The sequence below is a fragment of the Erpetoichthys calabaricus genome, chromosome 14, assembly GCF_900747795.2.
Source record: "Erpetoichthys calabaricus chromosome 14, fErpCal1.3, whole genome shotgun sequence".
NCBI classification, from domain to species: domain Eukaryota; kingdom Metazoa; phylum Chordata; class Cladistia; order Polypteriformes; family Polypteridae; genus Erpetoichthys; species Erpetoichthys calabaricus.
Window position 1 is genome coordinate 58,393,208 of NC_041407.2, and position 17,403 is coordinate 58,410,610.

General features: G+C 37.6%; 1 protein-coding gene across 1 annotated transcript; it reads left to right on the forward strand.

The window, feature by feature from the left end:
* The first annotated feature begins 363 nt into the window (after positions 1 to 363).
* pef1 (penta-EF-hand domain containing 1) lies at positions 364 to 16,411 on the forward strand. Its single transcript, XM_028818665.2, has 5 exons — positions 364 to 435; positions 8,746 to 9,082; positions 9,459 to 9,614; positions 9,719 to 9,862; positions 13,356 to 16,411. The coding sequence occupies exons 1-5, from the start codon at positions 412 to 414 to the stop codon at positions 13,583 to 13,585; spliced, it is 891 nt and encodes a 296-aa protein (XP_028674498.1). The 5' UTR covers positions 364 to 411; the 3' UTR covers positions 13,586 to 16,411.
* Positions 16,412 to 17,403: the final 992 nt, after the last annotated feature.

A 17,403-nucleotide genomic window follows, 5' to 3' on the forward strand; every position in this document is an offset into this window, starting at 1 on the left:
ATAAGGTCACCAAACAAACTAACCTATACTTTTACTGTGCTCGTAATGAAAATGACCTGGCCCAGGTCTCCGGAACTATGAGTCAGCATCGCCCTGATCGATTGTAGTTCACTGCAATATTTTGGTTGCGGGTATTAAATAAAAAAATAAAAAGTAACACGTTCGGCGTCGATCGGGTTTATTTAATTACTTTTTAATCGCATAAAAATTGAGAAACTCCTCGGTGGCAACGCCCACTAAACAACAGCCTTGGCTTTACATATTTGGGCTTAACTACCCACCAATCTCTGCATACTAATCGTAGTACAGAACGTTACAATGAAACAGACGTCACAACCAACCAATTGCTACTTTGGATGGGCGGAACTATCGAGCAAGTCTTAGTCGAGTCATAGGGACGTCATTTCAGAAATGGCTAGTTTTCCGTTTGGGCAGGTAAGCCGTAGATCTTCCGGGTTTCAAAGCAAACTCTTTATTAAAACACGTATTTGAGTTTAATACTACGCATTGCAATGACTGTCATATTATAAGTTTTAGTCAGTGCAGTGTGTTTGTTTCTCGTAAATCGTGGTATTGTTAGGGGTGTTTTTTTTGTCCTCGAGAATAAGGGTTTTAAAACATGGTACAAGTAAATAAAGCACGACAGTTTTTTCCTATATTACTTGGCTTTGAAAATTGTTTGCTACAAGTTATATACATTATTTTAGTTATAGCATCTAAGCGATCCATGCAGAGGTGGTCTCTAATACGCTTAAAGTCACCTGAAATCTGAACGGTAACTACTGACTTAAAGTAAAATTGGCGTTAATAATTTAGAAGTAATTGTAGAGTTGTAGTTCAGCGAAGGGCTGAAAGGGACAGATATTTGTTACTTTAACTGCTTTGCTGATGCATCAGAATTACATAAAGAGACACTGCCGGTATTCCAACTGGGTCCGAAAGTCATAGGTGTTAATTTGATTTGACTTTGCCGTGAGTGTGGGTGTGTGCCTGAATGTGCCCGACCTACGCCACATTCCCCGTGCAAAGCCCAAGTAGATATTGCCGGGTACGGAGGTGGATGGATGGATGCATGCAGGTTTCTAACACAACATTAAACGAAAACGGCATGCGCATTTATAGAAGATAATTTTGCGTACTGTATAAACGCGATTTTAATTAATTTTATCCGAAGACCTGTTGAGAACTGTCTCCTGCGATTTGAAGTGTCTTGGAAAATGCCCTAGTTATTGTTACTTTCCTTCAAGCATCGATAAACTCTTAAAAGAAGTCATTGACGGTTGTCTGTTTTTGTTTAAATGGTGCGGTCAAAGGAGTTTTTTATGCAACCGAGAACTTCGCTTTTTGTGTTTTATTGACATCTTTAAGATTTTACTTTTTTTCAGGCGGCTAAATTCATGCCTCACTCTAGTGAACTTAATCATGTGCTGCAAAACTACTACCCAGGGAAAAAACAGGTTTAATGGATGGGGAGAAATTTTGCTTTTCCACTAGCAACAGTAAACAACCTGATCCCGATTCTTGTTTTATTTCAGATGCATGTTTATGAAGTTTCCCAGAACTAATCACTGGATTTCTCAGAATCTATATATTTTTGCCCTGAATGTGGAAACTCAGCCTACCTGGTTATTCTGCAATGATACTGTGGTGTTGTCCCACTCACTAATTGGTTTCTGTATGTGCTTTCATGCAGATGACCAGCCTGTGAGCCATTTTTTAAACATTTAATAACTGGGATGTGTTTCACAAAATAGTATATAGATAGAGTGAAAGCACATATTGACAGTTTCCAGGGTGCTTGGAAAATTTGATAAGACATTTCTGACCACATCTGAATGTGGTGTGAGTCATCTGATCACAGTCTTATGATCAGGTATCATATTTATCGAGTGTTATCAGAATCAGTCCAAGGAATTTCTTTAAGTCTTACTAGGATAAGAATTCTCCTACCTCAGAGTGAGATATAAAAGTATTCATGAAACTTCCTATTCTTACTCCCAGCTAGTATTCAGCATTCACGTTTGAGAATGAATGATGTCACAATCTTACGACACCCCAAGCTGCAAACTGTAACTCATGATGACTTTTTGTAGTTTTCTTCCATATCTTTCTGTCCACTGCATCTTGTTCTGTTACACCCATCACCTGCATGTCCTCTCTCACCACATGACAATAATAATAATTATATTCAAATTAGTAATAAGTTAAAGAAGAAGAAATTGCCCCAAGTTACACCAAATGAGAGTAAATGTTACTATGTTATGTTAGATTTTAATACACAATGGGCGGTCCGAAAATCAAGCGTTCATCTTATGAGAAAGATTTAGGAGTTGTAATGGACTCTTCACCTATTGACTTCCCGACAGTGTTCAGAAGCCATTAAGAAGGCAAACAGAATGCTAGTTTATATAGCATGATGTGTGGAGTACAAGTCCAAGGAGGTTATGATCAAGCTTTATAATGCACTAATGAGGACTCATCTGGAATACTGTGTGCAGTTTTGGTCTCCAGGCTACAAAAAGGACATAGCAGCATTAGAGAAGGTCCAGATAAGAGCGACTAGGCTGATTCCAGGGCTGCAGGGATTGAATTGTGAGGAAATATTAAAAGCTTATATAAAGAGCTGAGTCTGTACAGTTGAAGGAAAAGAAGTGACATGATTGAAGTGTTTAAAATTATGAAGGGAATTGGTACAGTGGATCGAGACTGTTATTTTAAAATGAGTTCATCAGGAACACGTGGACACAGTTGGAAACTTGTTAAGGGTAAATTTCGCACAAACAGTGGGACGTTTTTCTTTACACAAAGAACAATAGACACACCGAGTAGTGTGGTAGACAGTAAGACTTTAGGGACTTTCAGAGCTCGACTTGATGTTTTTTTGGAAGAAATAAGTGGATAGGACTGGCGAGATTTGTTGGGCTGAATGGCCTGTTCTCATCTAGATTGTTCTAATGTAAAGCTGGAAATTGGGCACATTTATTCAATGAATACTCCAGGGATTGTTCCTACTTTGTGCCTTGTGCTTGCTTGGACAGGCTTCAGCTTCCCCACAGCCTGGCTCTGGATAAAGCCAGGTCAACAAACAAATGGTTGGGTGATCCATAGCTGTACTTTAAGATGAATCACCTTTTTGCTTTTATGGCCACCTGAAACACCTTGGAAAGTAATAGTTACATGGCTGCTGTTTGCTTTATGAAGTCTAATTCACTCTTCCAGTGTCCCTGTCATCTTTCACTGTGCCATGCCATGCCTGTCTCTGTGATCCCACTCTTTTTTTTTTCTGTGAGACTGTACTTATCCAATGCTGTCAGCCTTCTTGAACCCTCCCAGGCTTGTAATATATAATAGGAATGTTCAAGGGGTTTTTGGAATGCAGAGCTCAGCGTACCTGCATAACATTTTGCTATCACCCACCTAGCCCTTCTTCCCTTCAGGGTAATATACTGGCTACTACAACGCAGGTTGCATTCATGACACACTACAGTTGATACTGTGATATTGCTTGCAATTCACATATGCATGCATATGCACACTTTGAGCAGTGATCTTTATTGTGTGCCAATTTGCTTGAATGCAGCCTTCTTTAACATTACCTTACATGGTAGGAAAATTTGTAAATCTATGTATTATCTTACACGTTGTAAGGGTGTTTAAAGACTGGTGCAAAATTCAAAACGGTTGATTCTTGATTGTGACATATCCAAAGTATTGGTATTGCAAAGCTGCATTTTTGCATATAATGTTACTTCTTCTTTCGGCTGCTCCCGTTAGGTGTTGCCACAGCGGATCATCTTCTTCCATATCTTTCTGTCCACTGCATCTTGTTCTGTTACACCCATCACCTGCATGTCCTCTCTCACCACATCCATAAACCTTCTCTTAGGCCTTCAGTTCCACTCTCTTTACTTTCCTCCTCTCCTCCTACCTCCGGACATGTCTCCCCCCTCTTCTTCTCCTTCATTTTCTTCGGCCAGCTGTAGCCCAATTTCCGGTTTAAATAGCCTAAACAATTTTCGGAACGTGGTACAACGGGAAACTGTTTATGGGTGGACCTTTTTCACTGCTACACCGCTAAACACGCATGCAACGGAGTACATGCGTTGGTTCGGTGGCAAGTCGGCAAAAAGACGAATTCGCCAACGAAACAACTTGGCGAAATACAACTCGGCTACATCCTTTGCCAGTTAGGTAATAGTTAGGTTCAAAGAGATTTTTAAATTATATTTAAATGACAATGTGATTTAACACTAGAATTACCAGAGCCTACGAAAAAACTTGTAGATCCGTCCCACCTTAAATCGCTTCTTAAATCCGTTTGCACCTCTCCGCCAGCGTCCTTTGTCCTCTAAGTGTGCAGATAAAGACAAGCTGCAAACAGCCGACTATTCCATCCCCCCACCAACTTAGAACGTGCACGAACTTCTCCCAGCTCATGCCTTGATTGATTATTTGGGAGTGAAGTGGAGTTTTAGAGTGGAAATAATAGATCATTATTTGGAACACATGTGTGTTCCGTTTCTACAGTAATCTGTGTAAACACATTTTTGAAACAGAAACGTTTTTCATATTCTAGTAGTAAATGACAAAATGTAGGCATAAACTATATAATATATGAAGCCTGAAGTCCAATTATCAAAGAAACACTTTCACGAAAGGTACAAATATAACAGAACAAGTGCGCTTTTATTGAAAAATATAACTGCAGAAAAAAAAAAAGCCGCCTTTGTGTGCGACATTGACACTCGGCTACTATGACGGCCCCGTAGCGCAACAGTATCAGTTGCTGACTGGGAATCAAAAGGTCATGAGTTCGATCCTGCACAATTGTCTTTTGAGAAGTGAACTGCTCTTATTTTTACTATTTTATAATAAAAAGATACATTTGATTTCAGTCTGTAAGAGCCGGTGTAATTTATATTTGTAAAGGTTAGCTTTGTATTCAGGAACCTTCCCTACCCCATCTGACACTACTGTTTTCACATAAAGACATGCTGTAGCTCTGCAGTGTATCACGATATATACGACCGAGTGTTTTTTTTCCCCCAATTTTGCCAGTCCCCACATGTTGCTGTATGCCGTTTCTTTTGTACTCCAGGACATGCAGAGGAAAGCATAGTAAAGATCAGTAAGTTCAGCGCTATATGCAATCACCAGACACTCCCCATCTGACACTGCAGTTTTCACATAAAGACGTGCTATAGCTCACCCAAGGAGCGCCCTTCTTACATTTACGACATGTGTACTTGTTGCAGTGTACACAGCTCTCTGTGCTATGGTTCCTATTACACTGAACAAGCACCTGTAATTTGTAGCTCTATTCACTATCTCAAAACAAATACATGTGACGTTTTGAAGAAATCATTTTATGATGCAAATAGTACCAATCAAAAAACATCGTCGAATTAATGCAATATTATTTGAAAACGAACAGCGTCAGATTGGGTGTGATTTATACTGGCGCTGTTACTTAGAGTCAGATCAGAAGTTGAATAAGTTCCTGTTCTGACTCTGAGTAAAAAAGCATGAATTAATCAACAGAAATAACCGTGATCGACATTTTAAACTTAATGATTTACAGTGCATACCAATTTATACATTTTATGTCCGTTTGAGGCTACAAAGAAAAAAAAAAACACTTCCTCCCCGGCAGGGAATCGAACTTGAGTCTCTACAGCGCGGCAGAGCTGCCATGCTCTGAGTCAGCAAATCTTAGCACTATGCCACGGAAGGTGTTGTTACATCCTTGAACCTTTTGTGAAAGTGTTTATTTGATGTTTGGCCGTCAGGCTTCATACATTCTATAGTTTATGCCTACATTTTGTAACATTTATTACTAAAATATGAAAAATTTTCTGTTTTAACAATGTGTTTACACAGATTACTGTAGAAACAGAACACACATGAAATGCGTGTGTGTTCCAAATAACGATCTGTTATTCCACTCTAAAACGTCAGTTCAGTCACTCCCAGATAATCAAACAAGGCATGAGCTGGGAAAACTTAGTGAACATTTGGCGATGGTGGGGGATGGAATAGCCAGCTTTTTGCTGCTCGTCTTAATCGGCACATTTAGAAGACAAAAGAGAGGTGAGAACGGTTTTAAAGTGGGCTGGATCTACGAGTTTTTTCGTAGACTCTGGTAATTCTAGTGTTAAAATGTTGAAAATAAATTTATATAATTGGTGAACGAACTTTATTCTGCAGATGGAACAAACTCTATCTTACATTATCTTCTGCAACCAAAATTTATAATCCTTTATATAAATTGTATTGATTGTAATCGTATGATAACGATATTTAGAATAGAAAAGGTGACCTGTGAGTACGGCTTAAGGAATATCTTTACTCTCAACGTATTGGGACTCTCATAAAGCAGGCGATTCTGTGGATTTTCCGGTGCCCTACGTTGTTATTTAAATATCATTAAAAAATCTCTTTGAACCTAACTGGTAAAGGATGTCGCCGAGTTGTCCTTTTGCCGAGCTGTCTGTCGCCCACTTCTGTTTTCGCCGAGTTGTCTGTCGCCGAGTTGTCTTTTTGCTGAGTTGTCTGTTGCCCTTGAACTACATGTGTTAGAGGAGGTATTGAGCGGTGAAAATGGACAGGGAACATTCCGAAACTGAAGCTGTACAGACGATAAAGTTGAACATGATGACACAGATGAACTTTTGCTGAAAAAAGGAGCCGTGTCTGTTGTCTGGAGATACTTTGGTTTTAAAAGGTTGGATGTGGACCAAACAATTATTTGCTGCAAATGTTGTGGAGCTAAAGTTGTCGCCGGAGGCGGCAACACAAGCAATTTGCTGCAACACCTTAGTCGCAAACATGCTTTGGAGTACCATGAATGTATGGAACTAAGATTGGCACCCTCCACGTCCTCGGGTAAAACTGAAAAAGCTAGAGGACACTCGAGTCAGACGTCATTTGTAGACACGTTTGCTAGAGGTACTGCCTATGACAAAAAAAGCAAGCGGTGGATTGAGATAACCAACGCCATTACAATCCATATAGCTAACGTAACGTGTCCGTGAACAGATATTGTTAACATTAACAGAAAGTGTAATTGGTTTGCAAAAAAATATTTACTATTTATTACTTTTCTAAGACATGTTCAGTGCAATACAACTTTTGACAAGCACCTCTGGATATTTTACTAAGTCTAAAAGCATCTTTGGATGGTTGAAAATATGTTGTCAAAATTCTAGTTTAAGTTGTTTGCAAAATTTGTTCAATAAAAAGGTTCTATATTTTGTCTGTCATGTAATGTGATTCCTTCTCTTCATTCGTGCCACCCCCTTGAAAACTATCACTTTATGGGGCCATGCAAACCTGTATTAATACTTGTGTGCACATTAAAATGTTTTTTTGTACAATGTATAATTATCTTGACAATGGAATAGGTTATTCTTAGCCAGTCTACTGCAGTAATTGCAGTAGAAAATGTGGTTAACATCCACTCATGCATGGGAAGAAATACCGTCAAATACCATGAAACCGGTATAATTTTGAAAAATACCGTGATATAGAATTTGTCATACCGCCCAGCACTAGTTGTCCGCATATTGATTTGGCAAAATTTTACACCAGATGCCCTTCCTGACGTAACCCTCCCCATTTATCCGGGCTTGGGACCGGCACGAAGAAACACACTGGTTTGTGCATTCCCTGCGGCTGGGTTTTTTCATATAATGTTACTAACACTTTCATTTTAGCTGACAGCACATGGCTTCTCCTTGTGGATGGAGCAATCATGTGACATACAAGGTTTATTACGAATAATTTTCTATCTTTGTTAAATTAATATTTTTTTCACGAGTTCATTGTTGTCCAGTATTTCCTAAACATTTTGCCTTCCCTGGGATTTGTGTGCCGATTCTTGCCTGAATGCCAACTTTTGGCAGCTCATAGCGTGTCAGAACAGCCCATGAGCTCTAATAAAACCTGCTAAAGTTAGGAGTAGTTTCCTAAAATTTGGAAAATTGATCAAATGCTGTTACTCTTACTTCTAACAGTAGGACCAAATTTGTGTCACTCTGAGAATTTTTAAGCAGTTAAAACTGTTTTCCTTCTCCTGAGATGCTTGATAAATACATGTTTTTCTGACATGGTCAAGTGTTTTCCAATTTTGAGTAGATAACAGGAAGTGTATATTAATGCATGGTGTAAAGGAGGTAAGCAACCTAGTGGAGGTTGACTTCTTATGAGGTGTAAAGCAGCGCTAAGGACAAATTATGATTCAAATTAAAGGATATAAGTAGCAAAAGAACAATTAGCATCATAGTTATTTATTCCTTATGTTATGTTATGTTATGGTATTTGCATGTGAATATACATCACTTGGTTTTGAGTAGGTCAATATACAAGTAACATCTCCTTAAGTTCTTGTTTGTAGAGGAAAAATGTCTCAACCTAATAGCCCCTCCTTGCTGTTGTTCCTGTTGAAAATAATATTTGTAATTGTTGAACTTATAAATGAGTTACTCAGTTACTTTATATTTGTTTCAGAATCATTGGGGAATTCTCAAGCTGTAAAGGTGCTAAGTATAATATGAATTTACTTGTTCTAAAACTATTAAAATAGTTTGTTTCACATCTTAATTCAAAAGTTTGTGTGCCAACTTGAAACTGTAAAGACGGTTATCTCATCAGCAGTGTCATTTTTTGGTTATAAAGTCCTAAGACTACTCTAGACATTTGACTTTTAATGATTTACCCTTCCTGTTTATTTTATTTTTCTTATAGGGGTATCCAGGAATGGCTAGACAACCCCCTGGAGGTAGTTACTATCAAGGGCAGGCCCCACCTGGCGGCCCTTATGGCAGTAGTCCATTTGGTGGCTCCGCACCTCCTGGTGGCCAATATGGTGGACCAAGTTTCCAGAGTGGTGGTGGTTATGGAGGAGGTCCCGCCTCTGGTGGGTCTTTTGGTACATATGTTTCTTCGGGTACAGGTGGAGCAGCTCCTGGAGGACCATATAGTGGAGCAGCTACTGGAGGACCACAATTTGGAGGGCAGGTACCTGGTGGTCCATATGGTGGTTACGGACAAGGAGGACCTTATGGTCAGCAAGTGCCTGCAGGTAGTGCATGTGGTTGTTACTTTGGAATTGTCCTTGGTAATAAACCTTTTTTTTTTTTTTTTTTTTTTTTTTTTTTAAAATAATTCTTTAAGTAATTCATCTTCCTTTGAATCATTAACTTTGCTTGTATTCTAGTTTTTGAAAGTAGGTTAGTATATTAACTTTGTTTAATAACGTAACAACTTAATTTATTTGTGTTACTGTATGGCACCCTGTTTTGTACTGTGCTGTCTTCTGGACTTTGTTGTAAAATATGTCACAGTGTATGCTTTCTTTTGTTGTAACACGCCACAGCTTTGGTGTACTTTTATATGGCTACGATGACAGTAAAGAGAATTTGACTGATTTATAATGATTGAATAAATTGTTCTTTTAGGTAACATACCTCCAGGTGTGAGTCCAGAAGCAATGCAGTGGTTTCAGACAGTGGACACAGACCACAGTGGATACATTACTCAGAAAGAGCTCAGACAGGCACTGGTTAACTCAAATTGGTCTACTTTCAATGATGAGACATGCTTAATGATGATGAGTGAGTCCTAGTTTACATTTGATATGTATGAAGGAATGGTATTACTTCAAATACTTACATATTTTTTCAATTCCCTGATTATACCCACATATTATTTTTTATAGATATATTTGACAGAAGCCACTCAGGAAGAATTGATTTGTTTGGCTTTTCTGAATTGTGGAGATCTTTACAGCAGTGGAAAGCCATGTTCCAGCAGTTTGATCGCGATAGATCAGGGAACATAAGTGGTAGTGAACTTCACCAAGGTGAGTGTGACTAGTAGTTGAAACATTACAGAAAAATTGTTAGAATTTATTGACCTAAAAAGTAATAAAACAGTTGATCTTTTGATTGTGCTCTTCCTGCTATTTGAAAGGTTTGCAAAGAAATGTTTGATCTGTTTCCGGCAAACTTTCCAAATCTGTCTGTCTATGTACCATAAGGTTGACATTGAGTTGGAATAAGCATTCTTGCCATCTTGTATAATAAAACATTTACACTTAATGTTCTGTTTTTTAACCTTTATTTTTGCCTTTTTGAAGACTATCCTGTTAAAACATTTTCTTCTTTCTGTCATAAAGCATGTGCTGTTTAATACAATACAGGTAAAATTCCATTACAACAAACTGCCAGGGACCTCAAAAATATTTAGTTGTAATGAAAATTTCGTAGTAATGAGATTCTGTATTTGTTGCTGTAGTGCTTTCTTTAACTTGCGTCCAGGCGTTTGCAGTCATTTCAATAGCTTCTTTCATGTTAATTTTAATCTCCTTCTGTGTACAAGTTATGCTGATGAGAATTTTTCTCGGCATTTCCTTGCGAAAATACACTTTCAGGGTGTGAATGATTCCCAAATTCAGTGGCTGAAGCACTGCTGTGCAGTTGAAGGAGGAATTCAACACAAACATTATCTAAATGTGGAAGCATCTTGTGCACAGTTATCAATCAGAAGCTGAATCATCCTTTTCTTCTTCATATTGTGAGGTTTATGAACTCTCTTGGGATCCCACCACCCCCTACCCAATGGGGCGACACGCCAAAGTGCATCCCAAAGTGTGATTGCCGAGTCTGTGGAAGATTGTTTGTCCAGGGCAGGGCAACAGCAGGCTCACAGCGGTGTAGTGAGGCGCAACAGAAGCAATTCATAAGAGATTGTGGTTGCGCTATAAGTCCCTGTCTTACACCCCAAAACACGAGGCTGAGTCTCAGTACTTCAGCAAAACCAGCTTTTATTCAGCTTGAAACGGGAGCAGCACAGTTATTTATTGTAGTGTGATCTGCCACTCTCCTATACACAGACACAGCAGTCAGGCAGGGTTGTGGCCAAGTAATACTGTTCCCTGCATTTACAATGTTCCTTGCATCACCCATCGAGATCTTTTCTGTTTGTTTCGGTGGCAAGCCACAGTAGAGCTGTGAGCCTGCTGTTGCCCCGGCAATGTATAAAGTGTCTTCCACAGACGCGGTGATCGCACTTGGGGACGCTCTTCGGTGTGTTGTCCAGTTGGGGAAGGTCCCAAGAGAGTTTAGAAACCTTGAATGAGTGCCGTATTAATAGAAATGTTTCTTGAACAAGAATCACTGAACCACATAAAAACTGCTTTTTTAAAGTAAAACCCGAGATTTTTCTTCTTATTTTGCGGAATTGAGAGCCACAAAAATGTAAAGTTTTTTTTTTCCTTAATATGAAATGTTATCGTTTTTTTGTGCCTGTCATCTCTATAGGAGGGTGACAATGAGTTAAATTCCTATGGATGTTTTTCTAATGTTGACGAACAATAAGCAAAAGGTATCGCTGAAAACCACTGAAAGCAAACCGCAAAAAAACAGTACGAGGAAAGTAAAAAAAAAAAATGTACAATGTTTTTGTTTGGGGATCGTTGTGCACAACTGAGTTGCGACCACAGAACTAACTACTCTGTGGATGTCCATTCAGGCATTTCATGGTCTTTTGGGCACTTCGTTGTAATGAAAGTATCTGCTGAATGTATTTCTTAGTAACAAGATTTCTATAGACTTGTGTCATATGGGGAAACTGTTGGGACCATAAAAATACTTTGTTGTAATGAAAATTTCGTTGTAAAGATATTCGTTGTAACAGAATTTTACCTGTATGTTGTTCATGCTGTGTTATTCATTTTTATTGTTAGCAAAGCTGAGAAACTAGAGGTAAATAAGAGAAGTGCAAATGATACCTTTTTGGAAACTTGGGAAAGTTATTATGGGCTAGGGAATCCATTCCTGGATGGGTTTATCCTTTCCTGGGAATTCGGGAATCTCCAGCTCCCGGGGATGACACAGTGCACGGGCATCTCACCTGTGAACGGTTTTAGAACGACCAACACTTATTTTTAATAAAACTACTGCAATATGTTGACACAAATAAAAGACTAACTTTATCTACAAGCAGTTCATGCTGTCATATAAGTACATATATCTTTAGTTGTGGTAATAAAAGCGTAGAAAACACAATGTTCTCACAGGTGGTGCAGTGGTAGTGCTGCTGCTTTGCAGTAAGGGAGACTGTGGAAGATTGTGGTTTCGCTTCCCGGTTTCTCCCTGTGTGGATAGCGCTTTGAGCATGCGGTCGTGCAGAAGTACGTAAGCCGCTGAGAAAGCACGCTCTGCCTCCACTGAAGTAGGCGGCACAATCATCAGGTACTGATACACTTGTTCTAAACAACGCCCGCGCTTACCGTTGCTCTGAAACACTGCCATTTCAGCTTTTACTGATGCATCCAGTTTCTTGTCATCATTCTGTGATGGCAAGTTTCTTGGCACAGATAATGCGGATGCAACAGACTGAAGCATTGCAATTTCAAGTTGCTGTTCAAAGCTGTTGTTTGATGAAGTACAAGCTGCAGCAATGGTGCCACCTTAATTATTTTCAACTATAACTGTCATTTCTTGATCGATTTTTTTACACTTTTACACGCTGTATAAGCGAGCTTGGCCGTTCCTGTTTTCCCGGGAATTACAGCAGTTTCATTCCTGGGAATGAAAAATGTCCAGGAATCCCGGGCTCCCGAATGGATTCCCTATCGTGGGCTAGTTGTCTTTTGTAAGGCTTGAGATAGCAAGCTGCATCACTTCAAAGCTAGACACCAAATAATGACTATTGTGTTTTCCTCATGCATGACTCAGCTGTATTTCTAATGATGTATGCCATGTATCATAATTAACCTGACATGTAAAAATCACTCATGTCTTTCTTAGTATTGCAGTTTTAATGGCCAGCAGTGTATATTCACTATACTTTTTGTCTTTGCACTCCAAAATAAAAATGTCATTGCATTACATAAAGTCTAGAGAAGTATTGTTATTGTTATTAGGGTTATTACTTTAAAATAATGTTAAAAAAAATGAAACCATTCTAACACACATTTCAGAGAACACTTGAGAGAAGAGTAATTCAAAAAAGTTCATACTGATGCAGAAACAGAAGTGTACATTTCCTCTCTTTAGTCATAAGTGCCTATATTTTGATATAAAGTACTTATATTTTGGTGTGCTTCTGGATCAATGCCCATAAACATCTTGTGTTATTCACAGTGGGAAAGTGTGACATGAAAACATTATTTCAGAATTAAATTAGTTTTGTGAATGAACAAAAATGTTTAAAAATGATATTTTTTTATTAGCTCAAGTTACAATTACAGATGTATTGTGATCCTCTGCTACCAACCAAGTATGTCAAAGCAACAGTATATAATGTTTAAGAAAAAACATCATGTCATCTCTGTATTTGTGTCTTTTCAGCACTTTCACAAATGGGCTATAATCTCAGCCCACAGTTTACCCAGGCTTTAGTGTCTCGGTACAGCCAGAGAGGAAGTTCAAATACCATTCAATTAGATCGCTTCATTCAAGTTTGTACCCAGATACACAGCATGACTGATGCATTCCGAGAGAAGGACCAGAGGATGACCGGGACAGTGCGCATGAGCTATGAGGATTTCCTTTCCAGTAGCATTTCCCGGCTTATTTGAACATGGCTTTAAGGATGCTGTATTTGTTTTAAAATTTAAACTGACTGTACTATAGTATAATATGTATAATTTTTTTTTTTATGACATCACTATCTTAAATCATTTTTGTTATATCTAGATTCTTACAGCAAAGAGCCACTTAAAGAAAGTACTGTTATGTTCATAAATGTTTTCCAGTATAATATATTATTTAGAAAGTGTTTTTTTTCTTGAACTTTGGTGCCAAACAGGTTTAATGAATTTTAGACTTCTTGCTATAAAACATGTTATTGCTTACCTTAAAAAGGGAATCCACAGCCTAGTTTTATTATTTGATCTGAGAGAAAGGAATTGCCTTTGTTATTGCCATGTGCTGTCATCTCCCGAGTTTGAATCACTATAGCAACGGATTCTCCCTTTTAGTGTGATGATGAGACTTGGATCTCAAGCAAGCTTTTGAAGACGTCAAATACGGAACAGCATGATGTGCTTCTGGTATAGTACAGGCTGCTTTCTGCTGTATATCCATTGAAGTAATGTTTTTTTTGCATTTAGCTTTTTTTTTTTTTTTTTTAAACTGTACTCCAAGCATAGTGTCAGACTTAAAATATTAATAATACTGAATTTTTTAGATGTTTTGATGAGCTTCCAAATCAGGCTGTATTAATTATAAGTAGGTTGTGCAAGCTAGCAGGTTTGACTTTATGTATTTGTTCAACACTATTAACTGCCATATTTCCTACCTAAATAAATGATTGGATCAAAATAAAATTGTTAGAAATTTAAAATATAAAAAAATTAACAATGATACCTTTGTTAGCAAAATAGATGTTTGTGGTGAGAGAAAGTACAGCATATCAGGTCTGGCAGCCTCACAGATTATAAAGGCCCAAGTCTGGCTGTTGCACCGCCTATTAGTTGCTAACAGCCAGAGGACATGTGAGTTTATATGCAACATGAACATGCTGGAACAAAGTTATTTTACTTCTGTAACTACTTGTTGCTTACATGCAACCTAGAAAGACAAGGACACTAAAATAGAGAATAAAGTAGGGCCCAGACCAAAACAGTTCTTCTTGCTTTCAGGTTCTGCTCTAAACTGGCCAGGCACTGTTACATATAAATGTCAATGGAAGGACTCTAGTACATTTAGCTTTTTTAATTATTCAGAGACAGAAAGTTGCATTGCGACAACACCACAGGGATGAGTGTGAGTGTGTTTTAACAATACAGCAATAAAGAGGGTGAGTGAACTGACAATGTTCCTAACCTTTCTATGACTGTACATTTAGTGACAGAAAAGGAAAAAATAAAGCAACCCTACATGGAAGCCCTCTTCTGGGTGACATACGGTTGACAGAAGTAGATAGATAGATAGATAGATAGATACTTTATTAATCCCAATGGGAAATTCACAGTCTTCAGCAGCAGCATACTGATACAATAACTAATATTAAATTAAAGAATGATAATAATACAGGTGAAAAAACAGACAATAACTATGTATAGACCACAACCGTCCAGATCATTTTGAGACAAAACAGGATTTTTTTTTTGTTGTTATAAGTGCACAAACTAACCCTGTGCAGCTGCCTGTGTCTGATTCAATGGAGTCATTTTACTCTGCCAACAATTGCCCACACTGTTCAGATATGCTCAGTGTTTTCTTCCTGTTTTTCTGTTTTCTTCTTTCTGTTGGGACTTCTTGTTCCAGAGATGTTCTCATGACCTGTCCAAAGGCTTCTTGTTGTTAATTTCTAATTCATTTTCAACAGAATTCCTTGTGTGGCTTTTGGTTTTGGTACTTGTATCCCTTCTTGGCAGTTCCCATAATGACTATTCTTTGAATGGGCCACATTCCTGTGCAGTCTTACAGATGTCCATGATCTTTCAAATCATCATGGCTCATGTTCACATAATGTGGCTAAATATATAGTTGCATAACATTTAAGTATTCACAGTCCTGTTTCGTGGTATAATATTAGATTAAACAATCAACAGTAGTGTATTGTCTAATCATATTGCAGTTTTACATGGAAATGTAACATTGCAAAACAATTCATTATCAATATGAATAATAATTCGGTGTGTTTTTAATACAATAAAAGTAATGTCTGGATTGTTTAACCTAGTCTGTGTAATTATCTTAGGGAGCAATGGGTTGTATTGTTTAGCAATGCAGTTAGGTATCTTTTGAAAGGAATATTGAAATGGCTTCTGTTTATAATTCCTATCGGCTAGGTTCTTGAAAAATGGTACCAGTTGTTATATACTGCGGCAGTCTAATCACTATGTTGACGCAATGTTATTATTACTCGCTTCCAACAGGACACGGAGATCACTAAAGTAACCTTTGCTTCTGCAAAGACATGATTAAAGAAAAAAAAAAAACATAAAACCAAAGACCTTTGCAGTTCATTTTCACCTTAAAATACGCTATTTGAAACTGAGACACTGCAAACTAGGAATGCAGTTTCAAAACCAATTTAATGTGAAAATGTAAATGTCAAATTAAGCAGATACTTGTGAATTAAATAAGAAAGAGCTGTGGCAAATATAATAATTGACTCTGATTCTTAGAGCATTTCTGTGTTATTTTTCAAAAGTAAGGTTTGGTTATGTCATGCCACGTGCCAAGAATATATTTTAACTTTGCAAAAAAAAAATACTCTAATAAAAGCAATTATCTCTGGTGTGACACTTGCATTTAGTGTGGAAACTATTGAAACCTAATCCATTGGAAATAGTTTGTTAAATTGATGCATCCTTATATTATACCGATTTCTGCATTTATTCATAAACATGTATAATTTTTTATAACAATAAAACATAACTTTATATAAAAAATAGACTTGACATTTGTTATTTGTTCTAGAGAAGTTGTATGTTTGATGTTCTTGGACTTTCACCACCTGAAAAATGCAATAAATGCCATATTATTTCTTCTGTAGTGAAATGTGAGAGTGTAAAATTGTTTTCAAGCTCAATGTAAAATATTTTTGGCATGACTTTGAATGATATTTTACAATTGAAGAAAATATCCATTCATATACTGAATCAAATGATCCAATTTGCAGAGAAGTGGAGTTCAGTAAACTGCAGACAAGACACCAATACAAAGAAGGGCTCACTCACACAGAAGGGGACAAACAGGAATGATCAAACAACCGAAAGCAATGTCTTTAGGATGTAGAAAGGAAAATATATGCAAGTTTCACAGAGGTAGACTGGGCTGAAATTCATACCCATCGGGTAGCAACATTTCTATCTGTTGTGGTCTGAATTACATTGAACAGAGCTAAGCCTAAGGGTATTGCTTTGTTTAGTTTTTCTATAAGTTATATACAAAATGTGCAAAGTCCAAAGCCACTTAATACTGTATTTACAAGATTTATATAAATACTTTGCAGTATATAACTTGTCATCCTGCTATGGACCGGGAACTCTAGAGCTTGAATGTGCTCCAGCCACTGACCATAATTCAAATAAAACATTTTTTGGCAAGTGAATTGCCACATACTCCTTTGATTTTGGCTGCTTCCTAAAGCTTGACTGAAGTACCAACTGTAAGAGTAGCAGAAATAACCATATGTTATGAATAAGCAGTTATTGTAACTATATATCTTCAATGTAAAGAAGTAAATCATTCAATTTTATTAGAATATTGGTACTCCATATGACTCCATATGATCTTATGTAAAGTTTTACCTTGCTTTGTAGTAGTAGTAGTAGTAACAAACTTTCCAATTTCTAGGCACCTTCTAGAGAATACTTGGTCTAGCAAAGAGATGTAATCCTTCCACCATATCTTAGTTCTGCAACACAGCCTCCTCCATGTG